The sequence below is a fragment of the Populus trichocarpa genome, chromosome 13, assembly GCF_000002775.5.
Source record: "Populus trichocarpa isolate Nisqually-1 chromosome 13, P.trichocarpa_v4.1, whole genome shotgun sequence".
Classification (NCBI taxonomy): domain Eukaryota; kingdom Viridiplantae; phylum Streptophyta; class Magnoliopsida; order Malpighiales; family Salicaceae; genus Populus; species Populus trichocarpa.
The window spans coordinates 2928830-2940722 of NC_037297.2; the positions used below are offsets into that span (position 1 = coordinate 2928830).

At 31.7% G+C, this 11893-nt stretch overlaps 1 protein-coding gene across 1 annotated transcript; it reads left to right on the plus strand.

Moving 5' to 3' along the window:
• The first annotated feature begins 6942 nt into the window (after positions 1–6942).
• LOC7487679 (probable WRKY transcription factor 74) lies at positions 6943–9279 on the plus strand. Its single transcript, XM_002319046.4, has 3 exons — positions 6943–8237; positions 8320–8445; positions 8819–9279. The coding sequence occupies exons 1-3, from the start codon at positions 7447–7449 to the stop codon at positions 8964–8966; spliced, it is 1065 nt and encodes a 354-aa protein (XP_002319082.4). The 5' UTR covers positions 6943–7446; the 3' UTR covers positions 8967–9279.
• The last annotated feature ends 2614 nt before the right edge of the window (positions 9280–11893 follow it).

The following is an 11893-nucleotide window of genomic DNA, read 5'->3' on the forward strand; positions in this document are numbered from 1 at the left end:
TTATCAACTGTCACACTACTACCACCAGTGCTGCCTAATCCTAATGTATGTTCCAGAGGTTTTTTTTATTTATTTAGAGTATTACAATAGTTTTGGTTTAAAATACTTTTTATTAAAAAAATATTTTTTTTATTTTTTAAAAATTATTTTTTATATCAATCTAAAAATATTAAAAAAATAAATTTTTAATGATAAACTACAAATAGATGTGTGTTCATGAGAATCCAATTCGATTGTCTTAGCTTAATCCCAACTAGATCCTGCTCATTCTTATGGTCGATGCCAAATATAAGCTAGTAAAATTATAAATCAAGTAGGAAAAACAAATAAAAGCTTAATAATTTTTTTATTTTTAATATTAATATCTGGAATTAACCAAGAAATACTGAAAATATTAAATTAATATTTTTTTTCAAATCAAATACATATTTAAAACGTATTCAAATACAAAAACAAACGGTGCAAACCATGAATCAATCAGGAAGCATTAAAATATTAATTTAATATTTTTTTCAAATCAAATACACATTTAAAACATATTCAAATACAAAAACAAATGGTACTAACCACAAATCAATCAAGAAGCACTAAAAATATTAATTTAATATATTTTTTCAACTCAAGTACAAATTCAAAACATATTCAAATACAAGATCAAACATCCCAGAGAAAAATTAAGGAAGAGGGTTTGGTCAAGCTAGTTAAAGAAGCATGATCCTGGCTGCTTTGCTATTTCTTTAAGAGACCACATGTGGGTAGTAGTTGAGGATAGCCATGGTTGAAAATATCACTTCCCCTTCGGATATTATATATATATATATATATATATATATATATATATATATATATATATAATATGGTCAAGTATGATAAAGTTAATTAATCCAACAATTATTATTTATCATCAAACATTATGATAATCTTCGAAATTTGACTTATGTGGCTAGTTGATTTATTTGAATTGATAGTTGCTATTGATAATTATAATTATAAAAAGAGTGTCTATACCAAGACTCAAGATATAATTACCATTTCGTAAATTCCAAGAGTTCAAGCAGGAGGGAATCGTGAGATCATGCTTCACTAGCTAGCTACTAGCTAGCTAGGTATAGGATTGGCAGCGAGGAGCCTAGCCATGCCCCGTATGTGAATTAAACCTAGGTGGGGCTTCGGGAAAATAAAAAAGTCAAGATTAATTATAATGTCTCCTTTTTATTTATATTTTAAGGGTTAATTTTCAGAGAAGTCAATTTTACTTGGTAATGGTTTAATTGACAACCTCATACTTATCTAGAAGACCATCATCTATTTTTGATAATGGGTTTTTTACCATATTATTATTATTATTATTGTTTCATATTTAAAAAATTTTAAAAATATTGGAATGATCCACTTAAAAAGATATTAAATCTCATTTATAAAAAACCTTGTTTAGAAATCTCCTAGCTCTTAAAAGTAAAATAGATAGGAAGAAGTAATAGGATTTTAAATTTAGAAGCGCAATAAAAATCAATTATTCTTTTTCAAATTAACATAATAATCTAATTAATCAATGTAATAAAATTTATGAGCACTATAAAATTTCTTATCAAAGACACCTTAGAACACAATTATATTTCATTCTAAAAAATTATAAAAAATGAGTTATTTAGCAAATTTCTGATTGAAAACGTAGAAATAAAAATATTATTAGTTTTTTTTTTATTAACGTGGGTGTTTAATTTGCCCGTATCTCGATTAATCTCATAGACCTTAAAATTAACGACCATATAAGTCTAAACTTAAAATTTAACTAGTAGAGATATATCCTTTAAGTTTTTTTATTAAAAAAAAACAAAGCTTTTTTTGTTGTGTTTGTAAATAATTATAGTACCTAAAAAGACTAATCATTTACCTTCCATTATCCAAGGTGGTGAAATGGTGATAGTTTCTGGAAGATAATAATAATTTATTTTTAAAATATATTTTTTTTGTTATAAAATATAAAAAAATATTTTAAATAAAAAATAAATTTTAACCACACTCTTTTTATACCGCAATTCCAAATAACATTTCGGGAGCGTTTGGCTCTGCTGTTCAACCTGCTTTTCGGCGAATTTCAAATTTTTTTTTTTTTTTTTTTTGCTAAAATTGAGTGCGGTTTGTACCTTTTGGATCGTTTTGATGTGCTGATATCAAAAATGATTTTTAAAAAATAAAAAAACATCATTGGCATGTATTTCGGCACGAAAAGCTATTTGAAAAGCAACCACTACCACACTCCCAAACACCCTCTTCATCTCATCTCATCGGCTCTGTAAAGGGAATAAAGAATTTCTGTTCAGGTCAACGATGACCTGAGTAAGACCCCACCACAAACCACTATACATTTTTTAATATTTTTTTTTATAACTTTAACAGTTTACGCAAAAAAGACAACAAAAGGGATGCACCAATCGAAACGATTGGGACAAGTGTCTTTCCCATATCCACGTGTCACAATCTTGTACGTCATTTCCCAGTGGCTATCTTGGGATGTATGAATCCACTGTCCACAGTGGACTTCTGGGTCCACCTTTGGCAGACATTTTGACAAAGAGAAAAGAGGTAAACCTATGAATTGATAGCCCAAGAAAAAAACTAGAAAGTAAATTATAAAAAATAATCCCAACGTAGAAAAGAAGTGAAATTTCTTGTTAGAAAAATACAAAAAAAAGGAAGAATAAATTATTTTTTAGTCCCTATATTTTTTTAAAAACTAATAATCAGTCTCTTTAGTTTCCATAATCATAAATCAATCCTTTAGCCCTAAATTTACTAATAAATAGGTAATCTTTTAATTGAAACCTATGATAACATGCTATGTAAATAATTTTGAATAAATAGAAATCAATGATGAAAATCTTTGAAGCAACGAGGACTAGCTTATTATTTTCTTGAAAACATTAAATAAAAAAATAAAAGAGATAAGCATTTTGCACAACGCACATGCAATGTGTAAAAAGCTTGATTCCCTATGAACTTCAATATTTTTTTTTTTTAGTTATCAATTTTTTTCCCATCAATTGAGTCATTTTTTGGTCAAATTAAAAGTTAATTGGTTCTAATTTATTAACAAATGAAAACACTAAAAGACAAGGAATAAAAATGAAAAATAAAAAGAAAATAAAAGACAAGGAATAAAAATGAAAAATAAAAAGAAAATAGATGGCAGTTTTAAAATTTGATTGAAAAACTTCACTTTAGTCCTCCTACTTTTCAAGTGATAAATGTTTTGGGTAAAAAAATGGATTGAATATCAAATTTTTAGGGAAAAAAACTAAGGATGGATTTTTTGGTGACCTTTTGTCATAGGGGTGAGAAACAAAACCGAGTAATAAAAAAAATGATAAAAACCAGTTTAGTTAAGGGTCAGTTTTAGAAACCTGAAACCGATCAATCCAATTCAATTGAACTGTTAACATAGCCCAGGTATAAAATTGTTTTTTCTCTTAATCAAAACCCCTATTTCTTCCACCAATCACCATCCCCCTTTGATCTCTATCTATTTCGTCTCTTCTGATGTAGTTGGGTTTGCGATAATTGGTGATTCTGAGCATTTATGTGTGAGTTTGCGACAACTAGATGAGTATATACCCTAGATAATTACATTGATGGCCTAGCAGATGCATTTATAGAGCAGTGAGATAGGTCTAGGCCCTAGAAGGTTTAATCGTGCTAAACTAGAATAACAACTCAAAAGAACCATAACTTTTAATCCGACTATTGGATCACACTTAGATTTTTACAGGAGTTTTCAAATGATTTTTCCCTAAGAAAAGTCATGGAATTGCTACTCATTTCATTGGATCTTTAGATTTTAAAAATCTCGCCCCAGAGCCCTGTTTTGATAATTTTTATGATTTTTCTTATTATTTTTGAATTTCATGCATTGTTTTGAATTTTATGGTTGTTTCCTTGTTATTTTTAAATTTTTATTTTTATTTTCTAATTGAAATAGGATGTATGGTCTATTTAAGGCTTTGAAAACTTTTCAATGAGACAGACTTCATCATTATTATTTTAGAGATAATAAACTTGTAAATTTGAGGATCATATCTCCAACCCCTTTCATTTATAAAAAATTAAATATTTTTTGTTTATTGTTATCTTTTCCCTCTATCTTTGGTCTCTTCTCTTTGCCTCTAGCATAATGATGTAACCTCTCTTCTTCGTAAGTTTCTTCCTAAGCTTTATTTACTGTTAGAGATTCTCATCCAGAGGATAATAAAACTAATGGTCGTCTTCATCTTTAATTTTCATCTAATAAAGAATAATAAATTATATCATGTTTATTTGTTATTAAGGTTCGCAATAACCTTAAAAAATTCCTTTCTAAAATGGTATGTGTGGATTTTGTTTGGTATGTTACTAAATGGTATGTATGGAGTTTCAATGTTCACAATTTTTTTGTTTCTGCGTTTTAAAAACGTTTTTGAAAAAATTTAAAATTTTTTTATTTTTTTTATTTACTTCAAATTAATATGTTTTTAGTATTTTCAAATCATTTTAATGCGCTAATGTCAAAAATAATTTTTAAAAAATAAAAAAAATATTATTTTAATGCATTTCAGCACAAAAAATTATTTGAAAAACAACTGCAACCATACTTTCAATGCATCAAAATAATAAAACAAATCGACATGCATGTTTTAACATTATCTCTGTGATTTAGTTAAATAAATGTCCTTATTACTTAAATGTGTTTTTTTTTTATGTTTTGTTTTTGCAACTATAGTGTTTTTTATTTGTTGGTGATGCTTTTCCTTCTTGTTCAAATGACTTATGTTTTATATATCACAAAAGAATTGCATCAATTAATACTTGTTACTTAACAATATAAAAGAAATGTATCTTTCCATTTTATACATACATGATTAGCTATACTGGGTTGTTTTCACTTTTCATAATATACATGGAAAATAATATTGACAAGAATACATTTTCAGTACACATTCACTCACCTTATTTTATAAATTTTTTTTATTAACGTAGATATCTGGGCTAGTTTCGTACCTCGACTAATTCCACGAGCCCTAAAGTTAATGACTATGTAAACCTCCAGTAATCCTGAGAAGACTCGAACTTGTGACCATTGGGGAACAAATTCAAGATCTGACCAGTTAAACTACTCCTCAGGGTTACAACTCTATCTTAACTTGATGTAAATCGGTCAAATTCTTTAGCATATTGTGAGAATATTGTTAGAGTAGCCCATTTCTATCCATTAATTTCATATAGATACTTAATTTGTAATGTTATGAAGATTTTTTTGACAATTCTACAAATTAAAACTAACATGAATGGTTCTTGTTTACAGAAAACAATGAAAGATGATGATGGCTACAACAATTCAGACAAAATGGTCACGAGGCATGCAACTAAGACTTCTCTTGTTTTTGTGTTTTTCTTGTCATTGAGGGTGAAAATACCAAACTGGATATAGAATATAGAAAGTGAACTAGCTAATGATGTGAAGTTACTTGGTTTTTCTTTTTAATTATTTTTTGGGAATGAATTATTAGAAAAAATATATAAAAAATAAAAATTATGTTGGATTGTTAATAAAATAGTATGGTATTTCATGCCATTAAAAAACCCTAAACAAGCTAAGAAAAGCCCAAACCCAATAAAAAGACCCAATTAAATTGATACAGGTCTAGCCGATTTTGAAAAGAAAAAATTGAGATGAATCGAGGCAAACCAATTGGTCAGTTCATAATTTTAAAAAATATAAATTTTGATTTTGTTTGTTTTTTTAACCAAAAACTAAACCGAACTAAAAATACTTACTTCTATTTGGTTGTCGAAAATCAAGCTAGTAGATGATATGTGTTTATGTTTTTATTTTTTAAAAAAAAAATAAATGACACATCCACTCTCTAATATTAAAAATAAAAAAGACATAATGCATGGGCTATGCCTGTTTTCATAGGGCCAGCTCATGAGCCAAGCTTTTTTTATAGGTCAGACTTGTAGGTATGCCTAAGTACTTGATCTTATTTTTGTTATTTATTTAATGTATTTTTAACCTTTTAAAATTATAAAAAAACCTTTTTTACCAAATTTTTAAAATAATTAAGGCTATTTTTTATTTCAATCCCACACGCAACCCCTATTTTTTTTATTTTTTGAAAAACATATTTTATTGTTTGATATAAAAATAATCTCATACACCTGCTTGATGTATAATTAAATAAAAGTAATTTTAGAAATAAAATTTTTTAAACTCATTAGGGTACATGATCCAGATCGTGAGTTTGATATGTTAACTCATGTTTACTTGGATCTTTTTTGTTTTTTTTTTAATTTCATCTTTTAACATGAAATTGATTGAGAATTGGGCATTATAATTTGTTTTGGTTTGTTTTCGAAGATGTTAGTATTGTCTCGTGACTCGGGTCACAAATATAGCTGGTTAACTCGAGTTTGTCTAAGTCAATTCAATTTATTATCATCTCAATACTTTTATAAAAAGATATAATCTGATATGTGTTAAATTTTAAATTCATGGTTATTTTTTTTTAGAAAACACATTAATGATACCTAAATATTTTTTTTCCATTCTAATAAAACATTATACAACCCTCTTTCTTTTTTATTTTTTTATTATTATCCAATTTAATAAAAAAATAATTTTAAAAAATAAAATTATCAAATACAATAGATTCATTACTCATGTTTATACAAATCTATCTGTTAATTTTCAATTAAATCCTTAGCTATTATCATGATTTTTTTTATATTTATTATTTCATATATTTTTTTATCTAATTAATTAAATGCATGTGTAAAGTTTTTAATTTACATTTTTTTTGACAAAAATATATCAAGGGCACATGGTTCGTAGGAATTAAGTTTAAATTTACTCAAGAAGAATAACTGCTAGCATGTTTTTTATGGTGGTACCCACATAGGATCTTTGACACAGACATGAATTTCATTTTTCTGTTTCTATGCTGAGCTCTGCGCTGAACAGTTCTGTTCTCCTCTTCCTTTTGTTAGATTCTTTTCCTTTTCCTTCTTTTGATTTATTTATGTAGCAGTAGTTGTTTTCAAGTTAAAGAGAGACCCCCTTATCAAATTTAACTAGGTTTGGACTTGTTTTTGTTTTTGAAGTTGTTGCCTTCTTCTTGTTTCTTTTTTTTTTTAATTACCATAGTTCTTGCCCATAATAAGCCATGAAAGAATGGCTAATTTTAACTTTAATCCGGGAAGTCTTTGATTCTCCTATGATGCTTTAAACTTCAAGTTGCTTGTGTTTTGAGCAACTTTTTAATGTTGCAAAAAAAATAAAATTGTCAACACCTCATTTGGGTAGGTGCCATTTTGTGTTGTGATGATTGTTTTAGGTAAGTGATGGATTTGGTATTTGGGTTTTGAGGGGTTTTGACAATTAAAGTTTGGTTCTTTGAGTTTTGCGTTAGAATGGAGGAGGTTGAGGAGGTACACAAGGCAGCTATTGAGAGCTGCAATAGAGTTATTGGCCTTTTGTGTCAACAAAAAGATCAAGTCCAGGGTAGGAACTTAATGGTGGAAACTAGAGAGACTGTGTTTAAGTTTAAGAGAGTTATATCTCTTTTAAGCACTGGTTTAGGTCATGGAAGAGTAAGAAAGATGAAGAAGCTTAGACCATCTTTGCCCCAAAACATCTTCCTAGATAGTCCTAATTGCAAAACAGTTTTATCACCAAAACCTCTCCAAATGGTGCCTCCTAATTTTCTTGAAACCCCACTTACTGACATGGATGCTAAGTCTAAACCTTCTATCCAAATTTCCCAGAAAATGCTTCTTGAAAACCCAGTACTTGAGTTGAACTCAAAAATCAGGCCCCCTGTGCAAATTATGCAAACAAAACCACCACAAAACTTCCAGCTTCCCCAACAGCATCAGCAGATACAGAGGATGCACTTTCAGCAGCAGCAGCAGCAAATGAAGTATCAGGCTGATAGGGTGTATTCTAGGAGTAATGGTGGGATAAACCTTAAGTTTGATGGGTCTACTTGCACACCAACCATGTCATCCACAAGATCATTCATATCATCTCTGAGCATGGATGGTGCTGTGTCTACTTTTGATGGAGACTCTTTCCATTTGATTGGTATGCCTCACTCATCTGATCACATCTCACAACAAACAAGGAGGAGGTGTTCTGGTAGAGGAGAAGATGGGAATGCCAAATGTTCTAGCAGTGGTAAATGCCATTGTTCAAAGAGGAGGTAAGATTAAAATCCCGTGTTATATTCTATATTTGTCCTTTTTGTTGATTTTATCTGTAATCACCTTTGTTTTTGTCTTAAGGAAACTGAGGGTGAAGAGATCTATCAAAGTTCCTGCAATTAGCAACAAGGTGGCAGATATTCCTCCTGATGAGTATTCATGGAGGAAGTATGGACAAAAGCCAATTAAGGGCTCTCCGCATCCTAGGTAGGTACATCTGATTTAAGCTTCATTCCAATATCCTCATGTATGTGTAGTTCATGCTCTGCAGTTGGTCATTATGTTAAATTGTCTTAGTTTTCCTTTGTTTTGTTGGGACAACTATTTACATTTTCACCAGTCCGAGCATTTTTTTCCCTTTTCACTTGCCGAAGTTATCCAGCATAATTGTATGCATCTTTGTGTTATGGTAAAAATGGCCGATTAATAAGTATCATAGTGCATATTAAAAGTACGAATGTTATTCATCACTGGCATTTACCTGGGTGAGCAGTCAGAAGCTGTCTTTCTATGCTGCTAAAGTCTTAATTGTTTAGATAAGCATGTTTATCTGGTTCATCCAAAACTATCTGTAATGCAGGGGATACTATAAATGTAGCAGTCTGAGGGGTTGCCCGGCAAGGAAGCACGTTGAGAGATGCCTGGAAGACCCTTCAATGCTAATTGTAACCTATGAAGGTGAGCATAACCATTCCAGGTTGATCTCATCACAGTCTGCGCATACATGAAACATAGTGGATATCTTCATTTGATCTCACTTCAAGAACTCAACATCCAATAGTTTACAAATCCAACCAGAACCATGTGGAGTTTCTTTGTGAATTACTACTGTAAATAACATGTGGTTCAAAGGTGAGATGGGATGTGATGGAACAAACTGTCATTAGTTGACCGGTTTTCTAAGTATTAAGCTTTTCGGTGAGTCTGGTTTGAACTGCTCTTATATGGGATAGGGATTACAAATTGTAAACTTGTACTTCCTTAAAACCAAGTTGTATTTTTTATCATTCTATTTGCAAATCAAAGGTTTTTCTTGTACTATGTTTTCCTCTGTTCATAATTCTTTCAGGCAAAATAGGACAGCATGTTTTTTGAGTATAGTTTTTTGGCTTTACATTATCCAGATGGTGATGCGGCTGACTCATGCCTTATCCTTGTGTTTGCGTTTCTCAGCGCTCTTCATAAAGTGTAATTAAATGCATGCTGTTTTATCTGCTACAAGCATGTCCTTGGCATCTTCAGAGAAATAAAGAGACTTGCTCATGATTGTACAGTAAAATAAAGAGATAAACAGGAATACTATTCACTTTTTAATAAGAGGCTGAATTGTTAAAAGCATTTCCTTAGTTTCTTGTATCCAGCACAACTTAAAACAACTCGCCTGCTTTTCCAAAGCTGTCTACCCAGAAATCGTTCTCATGACAAGTTTGGAGAGCTTGTATGGTCTGTAGCAACTCATAACCCTCTCTGAGCTGCTCTAAGCTCATTCATGATGAGACACTGAGCACACTATAAATGCTCGCAGAGTGATTCATACTGGTTTGGGAACGTCAGCAATTATAATCCGGTGAACATGCCATTTCTGTTGCTTTGCCAGACTCCTCGTGGAGTAGAATTACAAGTAAAATAACCTGTGGAATCTTCAAATTGACACCTATATCCCATATTTGAGCAGCCTATTATGAGGACTACGAGCAACAATAGCATTTTCTAAAGTTTTCATCTTGAAATCTGTTGAATTTGAAGAGTTTGGTAAGGTTGCCGTTAAATTTTCATTTCTCTATTCCTCACCAAAAATCTGAGCTATTTACAGTTCATCAAACAGCTTAAATCATTATAACTGTCCTGAGGTCATACGAGCAGCTCCCTCTTCTGTGAATCGTTGGAAACCAGCCCGGGAAACACAAAGTCACAAGGAAAATCACTAAAAAAGAGTACAACTTGATATTCTGTGCACATTGTTATCAGAAAGATTTGAGGACGTTAGGATGCTTTTCTCAGCAAGTCCTAATGTGGCATGGCAGCTTTCAAACGAAGTCCAAAGCAGAGAAAGCAACCCCATCAAAGCCTCGAGCAATGGGCAACTTTTCCTTTCCACCGTGCCAAACCCAACCTGTCAATAGCGAATTTTGCACACATGCGTGAAGTTTTATTTGCAAATTAGTGAACTTCATATGATCGAGGAGTGGACTCCTCCTGAATCACCTGACCGTGAGAGCTAAGAACCAAGTGCATTTTCTCCCGAACTGCTCGATCACTTCCCATCATGAAAATCGAACTTCCATATCCCAGGCATGGCCCTCTCCCACACTCTCTCATTTCAGCCGTCAACAAACCTTTACCTTATCCCCCACTCTCCAATTCTACCATTTGACCGTAAGGTCATTGTCAACCCTTAACCTTAGTCTAGGGTTCCCAACTCACGGATGGCACACAACAAATTGTTCAGCTGTGTTCCATGAAACACTTTATAGCCTTTATTTGAAACTGGAATTCAGGTTCACGCACGTCTCTGTCTTGTGTTGGATGAGCCCAAACCAAACTTTGATTTTGTGGATAACATTAACCTGCTCCAGCTCTTAGTTAGTTCAATAATCCTCTTTATGAACGTGTTTTTTCAAAAAGGAAACTCAAAGTTATTCAAGATGAAAGCTCAAGTTCGCGGGATATACAGGATACCATGGTGGAGATTTCAGGTGGATAGTCCTCAATCAACACCTACACACTACCCAAAGACAAAGCTAATTTGCTACTAGATAGCTGCCACATTGGCCTTTCTTTACATGAGTGCAACTAAAGGAAGAAAAAAGAACGATACTCCTTGATATCTGAGAAATAGAAGCCAAGGAATTCAGTAAGGGCTCAGCCCTTTTTATGGCCATCGCCATCATGAAACTATCCAGTTCTCTTTATCAACATATTATTACTTGTGAGATTCATGCATAGTTCTGATTTTGGGTTTAGCAACTGTCCTAATCAATCTTCTGAAATCACCAACAAAAGTTTTCCGGACAATAATTGAAAATACGTGTGAGAGAGAGTTGGAAAAGAGTATTTTGCAACAGCTTTCACTGATAATAAAGTGCAGAAAAATCCACAACCACCCAGATAAAGTTTCCCATTTCACTTGAGTGTGTTGTACCAATACCAGGTCTTCCATGCTTAGCAGGCTTGTATGAAATTGATAATGACTAATCATCTCGGGCTTGATCTCAACTTGACTGAAGGTTTTGCCGTTGTAAACTCCAATGATGCTTCCGATCATTTCAGGCACAATGATCATACTCCTAAGATGGGTCCTGACAGGCTCTGGCTTCTGACCAGGTGGGGCCTCCCTTTTCTGCTCCAACCCACCAAAATAATTTTTCCAGAATGGTCACACCACAGAGGTTGTCATCAGAACTCTATTGAATTAGTTGCTTTACATATCGTTTCCAATTGCTGTAAAATAAACCAATCTTATATATATATACTCATGAGCTTCTTCTTCAACAACTTTTTAAGTTTTCAAAGCTCAAACCTTTAATTATTTTGCAATGTATTCTCTTGGATGAGATTTGAGAATTATTAACAAAAAAACTTCACCTATTTCTCTTGCACCTGAAACTAACCAGGAACATGTGTGATTGAATGGTGCTTACTCTAAAGAAACACA

Coding starts and splice junctions, on each gene's coding strand:
- LOC7487679 (XM_002319046.4), top strand. CDS start 7,447: ATGGAGGAGGTTGAGGAGGTACACAAGGCAGCTATTGAGAGCTGCAAT. Junction 8,238..8,319: donor TGCCATTGTTCAAAGAGGAG/GTAAGATTAAAA, acceptor TTTTGTCTTAAG/GAAACTGAGGGTGAAGAGAT. Junction 8,446..8,818: donor AAGGGCTCTCCGCATCCTAG/GTAGGTACATCT, acceptor TCTGTAATGCAG/GGGATACTATAAATGTAGCA.